Source organism: Mustelus asterias, unplaced genomic scaffold, assembly GCF_964213995.1.
Source record: "Mustelus asterias unplaced genomic scaffold, sMusAst1.hap1.1 HAP1_SCAFFOLD_277, whole genome shotgun sequence".
In the NCBI taxonomy this organism is placed as follows: Eukaryota; Metazoa; Chordata; class Chondrichthyes; order Carcharhiniformes; family Triakidae; genus Mustelus; species Mustelus asterias.
The window spans coordinates 494,832-513,678 of record NW_027590242.1 but is presented as its reverse complement, the minus strand read 5'-3'; the positions used below and the strand labels follow the sequence as shown (position 1 = coordinate 513,678).

The window sequence follows — 18,847 nt, the reverse complement described above, 5'->3', positions numbered from 1 at the left end:
ATTCTATAATCATTTTATCGATAGGTTTCTTGTTCTTAGTTCCCAAATGGCAGGTAAGAGACCTGTCCAGTCCCCACTCGAGCTCTGATTTTTCACTGGCCATGCTTGGGTAGGATTATAACCATTAGAATCTACTCTCAGAGATCTGCTTTTCAATCCAGTGCTACTTGGAGTATACCGTCACTTCACCGACTATCAGGTCACAAATTTATGATGAAATAATTTAAATAATGCCTGAGAATGCTTCTTAACCAACTACCTATCATCGTTTGTTGATTGATCAGGCCCACGTTTCACAGATTCAAGTATCTCAGCCGCTGAACACCTGCCGATCCTGGAATAAGTTTAATTCTAACTCATTCTGAGTAAATATTCTCACCAGGTCCTCTGTTGGGGCCCTGCTGAGCAGCTTTAATGGTCCGTGATTGCAGAAACTGAGCAGTCACAGGAATGTGGTCAAGATAGTCCAGTCCCATAATGCCTCACATTCAATCTGCAGTCCTTCAATTATAACAGAATATGTGGCTGTATGTAGCTGCCTCGGCCACGATCAGCGCCAACACTGCCTTCCTGAACTGCTACAATGCCTGAGGTGTAGGCACACCCACAGTGCTGTTAGGGACGGATTTCCTGCTTTACATCCCTGACACGATTCCGACAGGTTTCGATAAGGTGGACAAAGGAAAGCGGTTCCCATCTGCTGATGGGACAAGGACAAGGGGGACACAGATTGAAGGTTTTGGGTCAGAGATGCGAGGGAGGGGAACGTGAGGAAGAATATTTTGATGCAGTGAATATTAATGGGCTTTAACTGGCTGCCTACGAGGGTGGCGGAAGTGGAGACAATAAACAATTACAAAGGAAATTTGATGGGGATTTGGGGGAGTTTCAAACAGAAATGCTGACTAAATACCTCTGAAGTTCCGAGCACCAGCCACTGGAGGCAAAGTCATGAGACCGGCCAGTCCAGCAGAAAGAAACCCTCCGACCCTCCCCATTGACCAACTGTGAGAATGAACTAAATGCAGTCCTGGATGTAATTGAGAGCAGAAACAATAACAGCAGAATCCAACCCCTGGAATCAGTTGTGAACTTGTTGGTGTCTCAGCAGGTGGGATGAAACTCTGAATCCCTTCCCACACTGAGAGCAGGTGAACGGCCTCTCCCCAGTGTGAACTCGCTGGTGTGTCCGCAGGCTGGATGAGTTAGTGAATCCCTTCTCACACTGAGAGCAGGTGAACGGTCTCTCCCCAGTGTGAAGTCGCTGGTGTGTCCGCAGGCTGGATGAGTCAGTAAATCGCTTCTCACACTGAGAGCAGGTGAACGGTCTCTCCCCAGTGTGAACTCGCTGGTGTCTCTGCAGGCTGGGTGAGTCAGTAAATCGCTTCTCACACTGTGTCTTCAGTGTGAACTCGCTGGTGTCTGCGCAGGTGGGATGACCGAGTAAATCCCTTCCCACACACAGAGCAGGTGAATGGCCTCTCCCCAGTGTGAACTCGCTGGTGTCTCCACAAGATGGATGACTGAGTGAATCCCTTCCCACACACAGAGCAGGTGAATGATCTCTCCCCAGTGTGAACTCGCTGGTGTCTCACCAAGTTGGATGACGTTCTAAATTTCTTTGAGCAGTGAGAGCAGCCGAACGGTCTGTCCACAGTGTGAATGCGCTGGTGGAGCATCAGTGCCCGAGAGCTTTTGAATCCACTCCCACAGTCAGAGCATGTAAAGGGTCTCTCATTGCTGTGAGTGAGATTGTGTCTCAACAGGTGGGACAACCGAATGAATCCCTTTGCGCAGTGAGAGCAGCTGAATGGTCTCTCCCCAGTGTGAATGCGCTGGTGGGACATCAGATGCCGAGAGCTTTTGAATCCACTCCCACAATCAGAGCATTTAAAGGGTCTCTCATTGCTGTGAGTGAGATTGTGACTCAGTAGGTGGGATAACTGACTGAATCCCTCCCCACACACAGAGCAGCTGAATGGTCTCTCCCCAGTGTGAACTCGCTGGTGTCTCAGCAGTCTGTATGACAAACTGAATCCTTTCCCACACACAGAGCAGGTGAATGGCCCCTCCCTTGTGTGACTGCGTCGATGAGTTTCCAGCTGAGATGGGTGCTTGAATCCCTTCCCACAGTCCCCACATTTCCTCATGGTGCGGGTGTCCTTGTGACTCTCCAGGTTAAACAATCAGTTAAATCTCACACAGAACACGGGTACAATCTCTCCCCGCTGTGAATGCTGCGATGTATTTTCAGGCTGTGTTACTGGTTAAAGCTCTTTCCACACTCAGTGCACTGGAGTACGCTCACTCGGGTGTGTGTGCATCCTGGAGCTTTTCCAGTCACACTGATGTTTAAAGCGTTCTGAAGCAGAAAGAACAGAGAAACATTTCTCCTTCTAGATTCAAAGGCTGTAATATTCAGGTCCGATGAATCGAGTGACTCTGTCAGAAGATGATGTGTAGTTTGGATTGAGATTTCTGTCTGTAAATACTCCTCTTCTGATGTCCTGCAAAACGAGTTTACAAAAATAATCACTGTCAGGACAGGATAGAAATTAAGAACTGACAATTTCAGTAGAACATTCTTTCCTCTCTCATTCCCCAAAAGCTGTGAATCTCCATCCCACACACTCTCCCTTCATTCTCACTCTGCTGTATCCAATATTCACCCTCCCAATTCTCCTGAAGATGCTGATTGGGGCTGATTGACAGATCCATGCTCACTGCTTCCTGCCCTGGACACAGAGAGCTGGAAATCTCCATGCAGGCTGCCAGACAGATGTATGTCTGTATGACTTGACTAAAAATGTGTGGAATATACAGACTGGGCTCCCTTCCTTTCCCTTCAGTGGCGAAGGATGGACAAGTCACCAGGACCCAATGAACTGCACGCTCGGCTTTTAATGGAGTTTGCTGAAGAGATAGTGGACACTTTGGTTGTAATTTTTCGTAGCTCGCTAAATTTTGGAAGGGTATTGAAGATTGGAAAACAGCCAATGTGACTCCCTTGTTCAAAAAGGGAGAAAAGCAGACCTCTTTTTAGGTCAAACCAAGTAAACAAACTCAAATTAAATCAGGACAAAGTAAAAGGGGCAGCTCCCCAAAAAGGAGGGGGAACAGCCCGAACAGAAATCAAAGTACAAAGGAAACTTAAAAACATCAAATTAAAATGTGGTTATTAGGGTCAATAATGCACCCCAACCCCTGCGGTGCCCAGCGGGCGCGGAAAGCGTCAACCTCGCCCGTGGACACCGCATGCTCCCTCTCCAGGGACACCTGGCCGCGAACGTAGCCGCGGTAGAGGGGAAGACAGTCAGGATGGACGGCCCCCTCGATCGCCCGCTGCCTGGACCGGTAAATGGCGCGTTTCGCCAGGCCCAGGAGCAGGTTCACGAGGAGGTCGCCATCCCGACCCTCCCCTCTCCGCACCGGGTGTCCGTAGATCAGGAGCGTGGGACTGAAGTGCAAACAAAACATCAATAAAAGATTCTTCAGGAAAACATAAAGGGAGTGCAGCCTAAGACACTCAACATAGACATGGTCCACGGACTCCACAAGGCCACAGAAAGGGCAGTCTTCGGAGCCCGTGAACCAGTGAATCCTACGGTTGTGCGGAACTGCTGCATGCATCACCCTCCACCCCAGGTCCCCGACGTAATTGGGGGAGATCCCTCCGTAGAGGGACCTCCAGCGGGGACCTCCGCCGCCCGGCGGCAACAAGGCCCGCCAAGGTGTATCCGGGCGACAGGCGAGGAGGCGGTAGTGGAAGGTGTGCAGCAGCAGCCCGCACAGGAAACGCCTCCGCGCGGTAGAAAAAGGCACGGAGGGCATTTCCGCGAGGCGGCTCAGGCTGTGGGGCACCTCACCCAGGGGAGGGGGCTGAGGCTTTGGGCCAATGTGGAATTCCGCCCGAACAGGGGAACGCTCGGGCGGGATCCCACCGCACGCCTGTGCCGTCTCAAGTTTGCGTGCAGTTTCGGGGCCGAGCACGACCGTCCTAAGGTCTAGGATGGCTTTGGCCGCGCGCCGGACGGACGTCCCCGCGCGCTCAGCCAGCACGCGGGGACTCATCCAGCCCGCTCCTCCGCCATCGAGCACGTCCCCGATTCTGGTCACCCCGGCGTCCACAGCCCCCCTCTCCGCCAGCCACCTGAAGTTATACGGCTGGAGGAGCGGATTCCTGAGCAGCGGCTCTCGCACGAGAGCCGCTACTCCTGACGGGGGAGAGCTGCGTCGCGAGGCGACCTTGTTCCAGACAGTGAGGAGGTCCTGGTAAAAGACGGGCAACTCCTGCAGGGCGGTCGAAGCACGCCCCAGTTCGATATGCAGGAGCTGCACGTCATAATTGAGGCCGTGCCACTGGCGGAAGAAATACGTCGCCATGGCACACCTCTGTGGAGGGGGCTCAACGTAAAGGTACCTCTGCAGGGCCTGGAGGCGGAAGGTCGCTATCCGAGTGCGGAGGCACACCAGACCTTGTCCGCCCTCCTCAAGCGGGAGATACAGGACCGCAGCAGGGACCCAGTGCAGTCGATTGCCCCAGAAGAACCGCACGAGGGTTCTCTGGATATCGGTGACAAAGCCAGGGGGAGGGGTCAAAGGGACCAGCCGGTACCACAGCATGGAGGCGACCAGCTGGTTTATGACGCGAGCTCGCGCCCCGTAGGACAGCACTCGGAGCAGTCCTGTCCAGCGACTCAGGCGGGCGGAGACTTTGGCCTCCAGCTCCCGCCAGTTCGCCGGCCAGGATTCCTCGGCTGGGCAGAGATGGGCCCCCAAGTAGAGGAGGTCGGTCCTGCTCCAGGTGAAAGGCCTGAGCTCCTCCGGGAGGGGGTCCGTCTCCCAAGGACCGACAAGGAGTCCGGAGCACTTGGCCCAGTTGATCCTGGCGGAGGACGCGGCGGAGTACACCGCCTGGCATTCTCGCATCCTCCGCAGGTCAGCCGGGTCCGTGAACATGAGGAGCACGTCGTCGGCGTAAGCTGACAGGACCACCCCTACGTCCGGTCCGCGCAGGACCAAACCTGACAACCTCCTCCGCAAGAGGCGCAGGAATGGCTCCACGCATACGGAATACAGTTGGCCGGACAAGGGGCAGCCCTGCCGTACTCCTCTCCCGAAGCGAAGGGGCGCCGTCAGGGACCCGTTAACCTTAATCAGACACTCTGCGGCAGAGTACAGTAATCGGATCCGGGCGACAAAATGCGTCCCGAACCCGAATGCCCGCAGAGTCCCGAGTAAATACTCGTGCTCCACCCTGTCGAACGCCTTCTCCTGATCTAATGACAAGAAGGCGCCCGACAGACCAGCCCTCTGGGTGTGATGGATTAGGTCCCGGACCAGGTGGAGATTGTCATGTATGCAACGGCCCGGGACCGTGTAGGACTGGTCAGGGTGGATCAAGTGGTCCAGCACGGATCCAAGGCGTGAAGCCATAGCCCTGGCAAAGATTTTATAATCCGTGCTGAGGAGGGAGACCGGGCGCCAGTTCTTGAGCAGGTGGAGATCCCCCTTCTTGGGCAGCAGGGCAATGACGGCCCTGCGCCACGAAAGGGGCATCTCCCCGGTAGCGACGCTCTCCCCCAGGACCCCCGCGTAGTCGCTCCCCAGGACGTCCCAGAACGCCCTGAAGAACTCTACTGTCAGCCCGTCCAGCCCAGGGGCCTTGCCCCGGCTGAGGCCATTCAGGGCGCCGGTCAGCTCGGCCATGGTGGTAGGGGCCTCGAGCCTGCCGACGCCCTCCGGGCTGACCTGCGGCAGGTCCTCCCACAGAAGTCTGCGGGCATCCTCGCTGGACGGATCCGGAGAGAAGAGCGAGGTGTAATACTCCCGGGCAATGGCCCGGATGCCCTCTGGATCCGAGACGGGGGAACCGTCGTCGGCCAGCAGCGTAAGGAGCTGCTGACGGTTAGCCCGCCCTCTTTCCAGCAAGTAGAAGAAGGGGGAGCCGCGGTCCAGGTCCACCCGGAACTGGAGCCGCGACCTCACGTACGCGCCGCGAGACCTGGCAAGCTGCAGGTCCCGCAGCGCGTCCTTCTTCTCCCTGTACTCCGAACGCAGGGCCGGGTCCGCGTCAGGCCGACTGAGACGTGCCTCCAGGTCGAGCACCTCCTTCTCCAACTCCTCGAGCCTGGATTTCCGCCTCTTTGTCGACCCCCTCGCGTACCCCTGACAGAAGGTACGGACGTGAGTCTTGCCCACATCCCACCAGAGCCTCAAGGAGGGGAAGCCTCCCCGCTTCCTTCTCCAGCCGGCCCAGAATCGACGGAACGAGTCCAGGAAGCGCTCGTCCTCCAGCAGCGTGTTGTTAAAGTGCCAGTACGCGGACCCCCGCCGGATGCGAGACGGCGCAAAGTCCGCCCACACCAGGCTGTGGTCCGTGCTCGACACCGGCCGCATGGAGACCGAGGACACGCCGGACACGTGCGCCTTCGAAATGTAAAGGCGGTCGAGCCTGGACGCTCCGACTCCAGGCCTCACGAAAGTGAAGGCGCTGGAGCCAGGATGGAGATGTCTCCAGACGTCCACCAAGTCGTGGGACCCGATCAGGTCCCGCAACTTCACCACCGCCGGAGTGCGCAGCCAGGGGCCGGTGCGGTCCCGTGCCTCGAGGATGCAGTTGAAATCTCCCCCGAGGATAATGCATTCGCCCCCCGCGATGGTGTCGATGTGAGCGGACACTTTCTCGTAGAAAGTCGTTTGCTGCGGTCCAGCGGTCGGGGCGTAGACATTCAGCAAGTGAATGACCACGCCCCCCTCACGGACCGTCAAGTGCAGCAACCGGCCTGGCACCGGCTCCTTGACCCCCAAGATCTCCGGCTTATAACGCGGGGCCAACAAGATAGCCACCCCGCAAGAAGCGAGCGTGAGGTGGCTCATGTAGACCGCCCCTCGCCACTCCAGGAGCCATTGGGCTTCGTCTCCCGGAACGGTGTGGGTTTCCTGCAGGAAACACACCGCATACTTCCCGTCACGGAGGACCGAGAAGTTCTGGAACCTGCGGTGTGGCTCACTGCTGCCGTTGATGTTGAGGCTGGCTATGGTCACCTTCATGTCAGCAGCTTTGTGCCACCGTCACCACTTAACTAGGTGTGTGGGGGGGCGCTGGCGCAATTCTCACCAGTCCACCCCCCACCTTTTCGAGCCTGTGGAGGAACCGCAGTACCCGGCGCCGCTCTATTTTCTCCAGGCCCGCGGAGGCATGCGAGCATGCCTTCACGGACCGGACGAGCCGCGCCAGGTCCGGCCAGCGGCCGAGGGCTAGCTGGATTATGTCGGAGCGACCGGAATGGCTACGGATAAAGACCCTGAGGTCCTTGGAGGGGATGAGGGACGACTCGGTGGGGGGCACGAGGGAGTCCCCCGCCTCGCTCTGGGCAGACTCCGAAAGTGTCCCCGTGCCCTCCACCGAGCCGCTGACCTCCTCAGGGCGGTCGCCCCTCGACTCCGAGTCCCCCGCCGCAGGACGTACGGCGGGCGGCACGGAGCCACCAACTAGCCCTAGCCCCTCCCCGATCCCACCCCCAGGATCGGTGGAGGAGGGGTTCCCCCCGGGCTCACCTTTCCCGGATTGCGGGCCCCCGTGCGACGGCGGCCCAGCCGCCCCCCCCCGCCCCAGACGCTTGGACACCCCCCAGGTCCGGTGTATCCTTCGGACTGAGGTTGGGGATGTCCAGCGTCCAAGGTCGGGACGGAGAGGACGAGTGGATCGTCTCTTCGCCGCCGTCGCACGAGGACATGAACATTGGAGTGTCGCCCCAGTCCCCCGACAGACTGAAGAAGAACTCCGGGTTGTAACCGGCCGGGTGGAACGGAACCGTGGGGGCCCCGCTGCCACCCGGCCCCGGAGACTCCTCGCCGGGGGACTGAGGCAACACATGCTTCGATTTACAGGGTGCCTTGCCCCCTTTTTTCTGGGGACAAGGCACAAAGACAGGTGGGGGCACGGCAGGAGATGACTCACAAGGGGGGAGGGGCACGCAGACCTCGAACGCTACGGTGCCCGAGGGGCCCCGCCTCTTTTTGTTAACCTGCCCTCGGGCAGGCGAGGCCCCTCGCCCTCCGCCCCTCTTCGCCTTGCCGCGCCCCCCCTGCTCTCCCGTCACTTCCCCCCGAGGTGGCGGCGTCGCCAGTTTTGCCGGCTCGGGGTCGCTTACCCCCCCATGCTCGGGCCCATGATCCCGGGCGCCGGACCCAGCACTAGGCCCTGGAGAGCCCACGGGCCCGGCAGATGGTGGTGGTGGTGGTGGTGGGGGGGGGGGCGCAGGTGGAGACTGAGGCGGTCCCCGAGCCGGCTGCCGGGGTGGTTGGGGTGTTTTCCCTGGGGGCCGGGGTTCCGGTACCCCCCTTCTTTTTTGTAGGTCCCTTATGGGCCTTTTGGCCGCGCGGGGGCTCCGCTCCCCCCCCGCCGGCAGCTGAGGTGGCAGCTGCTGCCGGCGTGGCCTCCCCTCGCGGGGGGGCAGATGGTACTCGCTTGGGGGGAGAGGGGGCTGCGGTGCCAGCTGCGGCCGCCTTGGGTTGGTGGTCGGCGGCCTTGGAGACGGGGCAGTTTTTCCTCACGTGCCCCGCCTCCTTACAGGCATGGCACCGCACACCGTCCGCGGACCAAAAGACCCGGTACGTGGTCCCCTCGTGGGGGACATTGAACCCTCCCTCCAGTTCCTCCTCCCGGGCCAGGCGGACAAAAACCTGGCGCCGGAAGGAGTAAATATGGCGGAGGGAGGGGTCCCGAAGGCCGAGCGGGATCGGCTGCACCCCGGACCTGACCTCCCCCAGTAGATGGAGGTGGGGGAGGAGGAGCTCACTCGGTAGGAAGGGCGGGACGTTCGATATTACTATCTTGTGGGCGGTGGCCTCCAATGGGTCCACCGCCAGGAACGTCCCGCCCACCGTGAGCCCCCTCTCCAGGGCGAGGCGAACCGCCCGCTCGGCCTTCAGGAAGAATACGGCCCGGCCGTACATCTTTGAGGCCGCGACAATGGCTGAGGGGCCGACAACCCCAGCCATTGCCTTAACGCAGGCCTCGATAGACATGTCGGGGTGGGCGTAGCACTTCACCCCGAGCTGCCGCGTGATTAAAGAGAATGGCGGCAGGGCCTTGGGAGCGGCGGGGGCTCTGGCAGCCGCCACGCCCGCATAGGTGGGCCGAGAAGGCCCTGCCACCGGCGACGCTGGTGATGTCGCCATTGTATCAAGGGAGTGCTACACCCACCCCGAGACTGCCCAGATGCACGGCAGGGCGTATATGTGGAGGGAAAAATAAGGGAGGGTGGGGTAGGTGGGTAGGGGTGTAGGTGCTCTCTCCCCGGAGTGAGAGAGGGAGAGAGGAGGTCGGAGCAGTGGGAGGGAGATGAGGCACAAGGCCGGTGCCCCAGTCAAGAGGGAAAAAGGGGAGGGTGCACCAATCTTGGGGACAGCAGCAGTGGGGAGGGGAATTAGGAAAAAAAGGTCTTCACCCCCCCCACTGCAGATGGAGAAGAGACAGTCTAAACGCCTTCGCCCCCCCCCCCTTCTCCTCCAGTTACTCTGTCCTCTCTTCCTCCCTCCCCCCGGGGAGAGCACACCCTCCAGAGGCCGGATGGCAGGCAAGCAGGCAGTCCAGACGGCAGGCAGTCCAGACGGCAGGCAGGCAGGTAGGTAAGCAGGCCAGACGGCAGGCAGGCAGGTAAGCAGGCCAGACGGCAGGCAGGCAGGTAAGCAGGCCAGACGGCAGGCGGGCAGGTAAGCAGGCCAGACGGCAGGCGGGCAGGTAAGCAGGCCAGACGGCAGGCAGGCAGGTAAGCAGGCCAGACGGCAGGCAGGCAGGTAAGCAGGCCAGACGGCAGGCAGGTAAGCAGGCCAGACGGCAGGCAGGCAGGTAAGCAGGCCAGACGGCAGGCAGGCAGGTAAGCAGGCCAGACGGCAGGCAGGCAGGTAAGCAGGCCAGACGGCAGGCAGGCAGGTAAGCAGGCCAGACGGCAGGCAGGCAGGTCAGCAGGCCAGACGGCAGGCAGGCAGGTCAGCAGGCCAGACGGCAGGCAGGCAGGTAAGCAGGCCAGACGGCAGGCAGGCAGGTAAGCAGGCCAGACGGCAGGCAGGCAGGTAAGCAGGCCAGACGGCAGGCAGGCAGGTAAGCAGGCCAGACGGCAGGCAGGCAGGTAAGCAGGCCAGACGGCAGGCAGGCAGGCAACAGGCAGGCCGGGCAAGGCAGGCAGCAGCTCACCTCCCTCCTTCCTCCCCGCAGGGAGCGAAAAACAAACAAACCCAACAAAACAAAAACAAAAACCGGGCGTCTCCGTGAGCAAAAACGAGAGAAAAAAAATAAAGGTACTCACAAAAAAAGAAAAGAAAACAAACCCACAGTTTCCGCCCGGCTCCGACCCGGGGCCCCCCGCGTCTCGGGCGAACGTGAACTCACCCCACCCCGGAAACAAAGTGCAGGCGCTGCCCCAGAGGAGGCACGTTTCAGGCCGTCTGAAGCTCAATTCTCATTCAGACAGAGAGAAGCAGCAGCAGCTTCGCTGGGCAGGAATGGGCAGGTCAACAAGCTCATTGTCCACTTCCGCATTCAGACAATGGGGATCTCTGATTGGCTGGAGGACCAGAGTACGTCCGGTCTTCCAGAGTTCCCATTGGTCAATCCCCCGCAGACAGACAATGAGGGGCGGAGCTGTTGTCCAATGGGAAAGGCTGAAAGACCCGGACAGACAATGGTCAGTGCGCCGGCTTTGTCCTGGGCCCCGCCCCACACCCGCACATGCGCATTCCCCCAAAACCTGCACATGCGCGCTTTTGACTCACTGTCCCTCATCAGCTCTGGCCAATGAAAAATGTTGGAGGACCGGAAGGCCTCAGGTCTTCCAGCCAATCAGAGCGCGGGCTTTTGTGTGACTGAAGATGGAGCTTCAGACAGACTAAAATGTGTTCCTGTCGCCAACATCTGTGAGTAAAACACTTTCTTTTCTCCCCCTTTCCATTTCTTTTCTCATTCTGGGGGAAATTGGGGACTTGCAGCAACTGAAGGGAAAGGAAGTGAATCCAGGGAGGCTGCAGACTCTGGAAAGGTTGGCCCAGGTCTCTCTCTCTCTCTTAAAGACATTGACATCCTTTGCTCCCTCAGCTTGACACATTTATTTGTCTGGCTAAAAGGATGGTCTCTTTCCTGATGTTCACATTTAAAGGCTGGTTTCCACCGGAGATGGCTGACATTTAAGGGAACAAATTAATATCGGACAGAGATATGTCTAGTTTTGTTCTATTGTACAGATTAGATTTTATTTATGGTCCTGTAATAAAGTACATTTATTTGGAGAGAAAGCGAAGATGAGATGGGATTTCTTCACTCAAGGATCTGGTGAAGCTTTGGAATTCTTTACCCCAGAGGACTGTAAAGCCATTATCAAGAATTTTCAAGTAAGGGTTTGATAGGTTTCTAGATATTCAAGATCATAGAAATCATAGAAAACCTACAGTACAGAAAGAGGCTACTCGGCCCATCGAATCTGCAACGACCACAATCCCACCCAGGCCCTACCCCCATATCCCTACATATTTGCCCACTAATCCCTCTAACCTACGCATCTCAGGACACTAAGGGCAATTTTTAGCATGGCCAATCAATCTAACCTGCACGTCTTTGGACTGTGGGAGGAAACCGGAGCACCCGGAGGAAACCCACGCAGACACGAGGAGAATGTGCAAACTCCACACAGACAGTGACCCGAGCCGGGAATCGAACCCAAGTCCCTGGAGCTGTGAAGCAGCAGTGCTAACCACTGTGCTACCGTGCCGCCCATGATATCAAGGGATATCAAGGGATCCAGGGGATACTGTGGAGAAAATGGTGCTCAGGTACATCTGGGCGGCACGGTGGCTCAGTGGTTATCACGGCTGTCTCACAGCGTACCGGCCTGGCTTCCATTCCTGGCTTGGGTCACTGTCTGTGTGGAGTTTGCATGATCTCTGCATGGGTTTCCTCCAGTGCTCCGGTTTCCACCCACAATCCAAAGATGTGTGGATTGGATTGATTGGCCATGATAAATTGACCCTTAGTGTTGGGGGATTCGAAGGGTAAACATGGGGGGTTACGGGGATTGGAACTGGTTGGGATTGTTGTTGGTGCAGGCTCGATGGGCCTAATGCCTTCCTCCTGCACTGTAGATTCTATGATTCTATGAATGGTTGAGCGGACTCAATGTGGCGAATAACTGATTGCAGCTGCTTTGAGTTATGATTTCTGTGCTGGACAGGAAGCAGTGAGCATGGATCTGTCAATCAACCTGAATCAACACCTTCAGGAAAATTGGGCGCGTGAATATTAGATACAGCAGAGTGAGAATGGAGGGAGAGTGTGTGGGATGGAGATTTACAGCTTTTGGGGAATGAGAGGAAAGAATGCTCCACAGAAACTAGAACTGTCTGTTCTGAACTTCTATCCTGTAGTGACAGTGATGGTTTTTATAAACTCCTTTTACAGGATATCAGAAGGTGAAGATTTACAGACAGAAATCTCAAACCAAATATCTGACAGACTCACTCAATTCATCTGGACCCGAATATCATCGGCCTTTCAATCTAGAAGGAGAAATGTTTCTCTGTTCTGTCTGCGAGAGAAGATTTTAAACATCAGCATCACTGGAAAAGCACCGAAACACAGACACACTCAATTGAGAGTGTTCCAGTGCACGGAGGAAAAAGCTTTAACCAGATACACAGCCTGAAAATACATTGCAGCATTCACAGCGGGAGAGACTGTACTCGTGTTCTGTGTGAGTTTTAACTGATTGTTTAACTTGGAGAGTCACAAGGACACCCGCACCATGGAGAAACCGTGGAAATGTGGGGATTGTGGGAAGGGATTCAAAGCTCCATCTGATCTGGAAATTCATCGACGCAGTCACACCGGGGAGAGGCCGTTCACCTGTTCGGTGTGTGGGAAGGGATTCACTTTGTCATCCAGCCTGCGGAGACACCAGCGAGTTCACACTGAGGAGAGACCGTTCGCCTGCCCTCAGTGTGCGAAGAGATTCAGTCAGTTATCCAGCCTGCGGACACACCAGCGATTTCACACTGGGGAGAGACCTTTCACCTGCTCTCAGTGTGGGAAGGGATTCAGTCGGTCATCCAATCTGCGGACACACCAGCGAGTTCACACTGGGGAGAAACCGTTCACCTGCTCTCAGTGTGGAGAGGGATTCACTCAGTCATCCAACTTGCGGACACACCAGCGAGTTCACACTGGGGAAAAACCGTTCACCTGCTCTCAGTGTGGGAAGGGATTCAATGACTTATCCAACTTGCAGAAACACCAGCGAGTTCACACTGGGGAGAGGCCGTTCACCTGCCCTCAATGTGGGAAGAGATTCACTGACTCATCCAGCCTGCAGACACACCAGCGAGTTCACACGGGGGAGAGGCCATTCATCTGCTCTCAATGTGGGAAGGGATTCAGTGTTTCATCTGCCCTGCTGAGACACCAACAAGTTCACGAGTGATTCCAGGAGTTGGATTCTGCTGTTATTGTTTCTGCTCTCAATTACACCCAGGACTGCATTTTGTTCATTCTCACAGTTGGTCAATGGGGAGGGTCGGAGGGTTTCTTTCTGCTGGACTGGCCGGTCTCATGACTTTGCCTCCAGTGGGCTGATGCTCTTTGAGTCTTGTTGCGAATACCTGGTTTCAAATTTCACACGGATCACAGAGTGACAGGGTGTGAGGAAGTTCAGAGATATTTAGTCAGCATTTCTGTTTGAAACCCCCCAAATGCCCATCCAATTTCCTTTGTAATTGTTTATTGTCTCCACTTCCTCCACCCTCGGAGGCAGCGAGTTCCAGGTCATTACCATTCACTGCATCAAAATATTCTTCCTCACATCCCACCCCCCTCTGCATCTCTGACCCAAAACCTTAAATCTGTGTCCCCCTCATCCTTGTCCCATCAGCTAATGGGAACAGCTTTTCTTTGTCCACCTTATCTAAACCTGTCAGAATCTTGTCCACCTCTATCAAATCTCCCCTCAACCTCCTTTGCTCCAAGGGGAACAACCCCAACCTGACATCGACAATAACGAACAAACTAACAGAATATGTTACTGTCTGAAATCAAATGGGAATGTTTAATTTCTGTTTTAAAGATATTGTGAATATATTGTCCTGGACAATAAAGGAATTGGAATAACTCACCTTGGGTGTGGTTGAATGAAATGTATCAATCTGATATCGACCTACAGTCCAGTGAAAGTCTGGAATGTGTAGCTGGAAATCCCTCCCTAACAGCACTGTGTGTGTACCTACACCTCAGGCATTGTAACAGTTCAGGAAGGCAGTGTTGGGGTTGACCATGGCCGAGGCAGCTACATACAGCCACATATTCTGTTATAATTGAAGGACTGCAGATTATAGGACTGGACTATTTTGACCACATTCCTGTGACTGCTCAGTTTCTGCAATCATGAACCATTAAAGCTGCTTAGCAGGGTCCCAACAGAGGACCTGGTGAGAATATTTACTCAGAATGAGTTGGAGTTCAATTTATTCCAGGACCATCTGGTGTTCAGCAGCTGAGATATCTGAATCTGTGAACAGGGGGTCTGACCAATCAACAAAGAATGGTAGGTAGTTAGTTAAGAAATTAAGAAGTGTTCTTGGGCATTGTTTAAATTAATTTATCCTAAATTTGTGATAAGAACTGTGAGGGATTTGTGACCCAATAGTCGGTGAAGTGACGGTAAACTCCAAGTAACACTGGACTGAAAAGCGGACCTCTGAGTAGATTCTAATGGTTATAATCCTACGCAAGCATGGCCAGTGAAAAATCAGAGCTCAAGTGGGAACCGGACAGGTTCTTACCTGCTATTTGGAAACTAAGAACAAGAAACTTGTTGATAAAATGATTTGAGAATAGAGCCAACGTTTTGTGTCTGGACGACACTTCGAAACATTGGCTCTGTTCTCTCTCCGCAGATGCTGTCAGACCTGTTGAGATGTTCCAGCATTTTCGATTTTTGTTTCAGATTCCAGCATCCGCAGTATTTAACTTTTAGGATAAAATGTTTACGCAAAACAGAGGGAGTGGTGGCAAAGGGAGAAAAAGGATAAGGATGATAAAGTCTGGGTTCTGATTCTCTGAGCCCATGTAGAATTTTTTAAAAAGAGTGAACCAGTTTATAAAGAACGGAAGTTACCCATCCCTAACAAAAACTGATCAAATTAAAATAATTACATTGAGGAATATAACAAAAAAACTTAATAGATGAAGTTTAAAATCAAGTTTGTTTTATTGTTCGAGAAGTTTTTTAAACTTGTGTAAAGTGATGTAATTGTGTGCCAAGTTTTTGCTGCTCACTCTCCACCCCTTTAGGTTCTGTAGGAAAGTTAACCCTTTCAGCAGACAGTTCATTTGTTTTTAAATCGCCTGAAAATTCATATTTATTTTAGTTTATAATTGAAGATTTATGGGAATTTGCTAAGGTGGGCGTTTGACATTTTTAAAGTATAAAGAAGGGGTCTTGAGAAGCCAATTTGGTAGAGAGAGATGGAGGGAGAGATGTTTACAGAGAGGTGTTGAGAGCTGTTGGTTTTACAAGTTACCCCTGTTTGCAGAGCCGTCGCTTCATGTCCTGGTCTGAGAGGGAGAGAGGTTTGTTCAATTGTTAAAGTGAAGCTTTCTCTATTAAGTTAGGGAAAAAATCGGACCTCTCAAGGACAAAAGTGGGGACTTATGCTTGGAGCCCAAAGAAGTAGGGGAGATCCTAAATGAATACTTTGCGTCGGTATTCACAAAGGAGAGGGATGTGTTGACTGGGAGTGTCTCTGAGGGGAGTGTTGAACCGTTGGAGAAAATCTCCATTACAAAGGAGGAAGTGTTAGGTTTGTTAGAGAATATAAAGACTGACAAATCCCCAGGGCCTGATGGAATCTATCCAAGGCTGCTCAGGGAGACGAGAGGTGAAATCGTTGGGCCTCTGACGCAAATCTTTGTCTCGTCACTGGACGCAGGTGAGGTCCCAGAGGATTGGAGGATAGCCAATGTGGTCCCGTTATTTAAGAAGGGTAGGAAGGATAACCCGGGTAATTATAGGCCGGTGAGCTTGACGTCCGTGGTGGGGAAGTTGTTGGAGAAGATTCTTAGAGATAGGATGTATGCGCATTTAGAAAGGAATAAACTCATTAACGATAGTCAGCATGGTTTTGTGAGAGGGAGGTCATGCCTCACTAACCTGGTGGTGTTTTTTGAAGAAGTGACCAAAATGGTTGACGAAGGAAGGGCCGTGGATGTTGTCTATATGGACTTTAGTAAAGCGTTTGACAAAGTCCCTCATGGTAGGCTAGTGAAAAAGGTTGGATCTCATGGGATAAAGGGGGAGGTGGCTAGATGGGTGGAGAACTGGCTTGGTCATAGAAGACAGAGGGTGGTAGTGGAAGGGTCTTTTTCCGGCTGGAGGCCTGTGACTAGTGGTGTACCGCAGGGCTCTGTATTGGGACCTCTGCTGTTTGTGATTTATATAAATGATCTGGAAGAAGGAGTAACTGGGGTGATCAGTAAGTTTGCGGACGACACAAAACTGGCAGGACTTGCAGATAGTGAGGAACATTGTCAGAGGCTACAGAAGGATATAGATAGGCTGGAAATTTGGGCAAGGAAGTGGCAGATGGAGTTCAATCCTGATAAATGCGAAGTGATGCATTTTGGTGGGAATAATGTAGGGAGGAGCTACACGATAAATGGAAGAACCATAAAGGGTGTAGAGACGCAGAGGGACCTGGGTGTGCAAGTCCACAGATCTTTGAAGGTGACGTCACAGGTGGAGAAGGTGGTGAAGAAGGCATATGGCATGCTTGCCTTTATAGGACGGGGCATAGAGTATAAAAGTTGGGGTCTGATGTTGCAGATGTATAGAACGTTGGTTCGGCCGCATTTGGAATACTGCGTCCAGTTCTGGTCGCCACACTACCAGAAGGACGTGGAGGCTTTGGAGAGAGTACAGAGGAGGTTTACCAGGATGTTGCCTGGTATGGAGGGGCTTGGTTATGAGGAGAGATTGGGGAAACTGGGGTTGTTCTCCTTGGAAAGACGGAGGATGAGGGGAGACTTAATAGAGGTGTATAAAATTATGAAAGGCGTAGATAGGGTGAACGGTGGGAAGCTTTTCCCCGGGTCGGTGTTGACGTTCACGGGGGGTCATAGGTTCAAGGTGAAGGGGGGGGGAGGTTTAACACAGATATCAGAAGGACATATTTTACACAGAGGGTCGTGGGGGCCTGGAATGTGTTGCCGGGCAAGGTGGTGGAGGCGGACACACTGGGAACGTTTAAGACTTATCTAGACAGCTATATGAACGGAGTGGGAATGGAGGGATACAAAAGAATGGTCTAGTTTGGACCAGGGAGCGGCGCGGGCTAATTGTTCTTTGTTTCTTGTTTCAAGGCTTCATTCTATGATCATCTTGCTGGTGCCAGTACAGAGCGAGACTGCGGATAGTTGGGAACCTGTCTCGGGGGCAGGGAATTCATATGGTGTTCGTGGAAGTGGAAATGAATAAGGTTGGGAAGCATTTTCCGATCAGGGCCAGTGTGATCTCCTGGACTCGTTTCGATCGCCTCAGGGGGTCGGAGAGGAATTTCTCAGATTTTTTTTCCCCATATTGGCCCTGGGGTTTTCACTCTGGGTTTTCGCCTCTCCCTGGAGATCACATGGTCTGGAATGGGGGGGTGGGGGTGAGTTAATAGGTTGTGATGAACAAAGCATCGTAGCTGTGAGGGACAGCTCGGTGGATAGGATATTAGTATGTAGATAGGCTGGAAAATTGGGCGGGGATCCTGGATTCAGGATTCAATCCTGGACCGGGGAGCGGCGCGGGCTTGGAGGGCCGAAGGGCCTGTTCCTGTGCTGTATTGTTCTTTGTTCTTTGTTCTTAAGTGTTAATCGATACTTTGCTTTTTATCTTTCTGACTTGTCACATTTTTAATGGTTAATAAACTTTCTGAATTCACCATTTAAAGTGTTTTTTCTTGCCAGATGGTTAAGTCACTAGAACCTGGTGTGAATTACAATTAGGGAGATTATTGTAAACAAGAGAACCTCCATAAATTGATGACAGGAAGGCTATGGCAGGTGAGAACCCAGAAACTATCATTATCATGAAAGAGGTAGTGTTGGGCAAGTTAATGGTGCTAAAGGTAGACAAGTCTCCTGGTCCTGATGGAATGCATCCCAGGGTACTAAAAGAAATGGCGGGGGAAATAACAAATGCACTAGTGGTAATTTACCAAAATTCGCTGGACTCTGGGGTGGTTCCCGCAGATTGGAAAACAGCAAATGTGACATCACTGTTTAAAAAAGGAGGTAGACAAAAGGCGGGTAACTATAGGCCGGTTAGCTTAACTTCTGTAGTAGGGAAAATGCTTGAATCTATCATCAAGGAAGAAATAGCGAGACATCTGGATATAAATTGTCCCATTGGTAAGACGCAGCATGGGTTCATGAAGGGAAGGTCATGTTTGACTAATTTGGTGGAATTCTTTGAGAACATTACATGTGCAGTTGACAATGGGGAACCTGTGGATGTGGTGTATCTGGATTTCCAGAAGGCATTTGACAAGGTGCCGCACCAAAGACTGCTACATAAGATAAAGGTGCACGGTGTTACGGGTAATGTATTAGCATGGATAGAGGATTGGTTAACTAACAGAAAGCAAAGAGTGGGGGTAAATGGGTGTTTTTCTGGTTGGCGATCAGTGACCAGTGGTGTGCCTCAGGGATCAGTGTTGGGACCGCAATTGTTTATGTTTTACATGGATGATTTGGAGTTGGGGACCAAGTGTAGTGCGTCAAAGTTCGCAGATGACACAAAGATGGGTGGCAGAGCAA

At 53.7% G+C, this 18,847-nt stretch overlaps 1 protein-coding gene across 1 annotated transcript in view; it reads left to right on the top strand.

Annotated features, from left to right (window-relative positions):
- The window catches only part of LOC144486039 (uncharacterized), a 44,544-nt gene extending 30,499 nt beyond the window's left edge, over window positions 1-14,045 (top strand). The window contains 2 exon segments of the mRNA XM_078204151.1: window positions 2,850-2,972; window positions 12,786-14,045. Of these exon segments, the coding sequence (XP_078060277.1) occupies window positions 2,850-2,972; window positions 12,786-13,472 (810 nt within the window). The 3' untranslated portion in view covers window positions 13,473-14,045.
- Window positions 14,046-18,847: the final 4,802 nt, after the last annotated feature.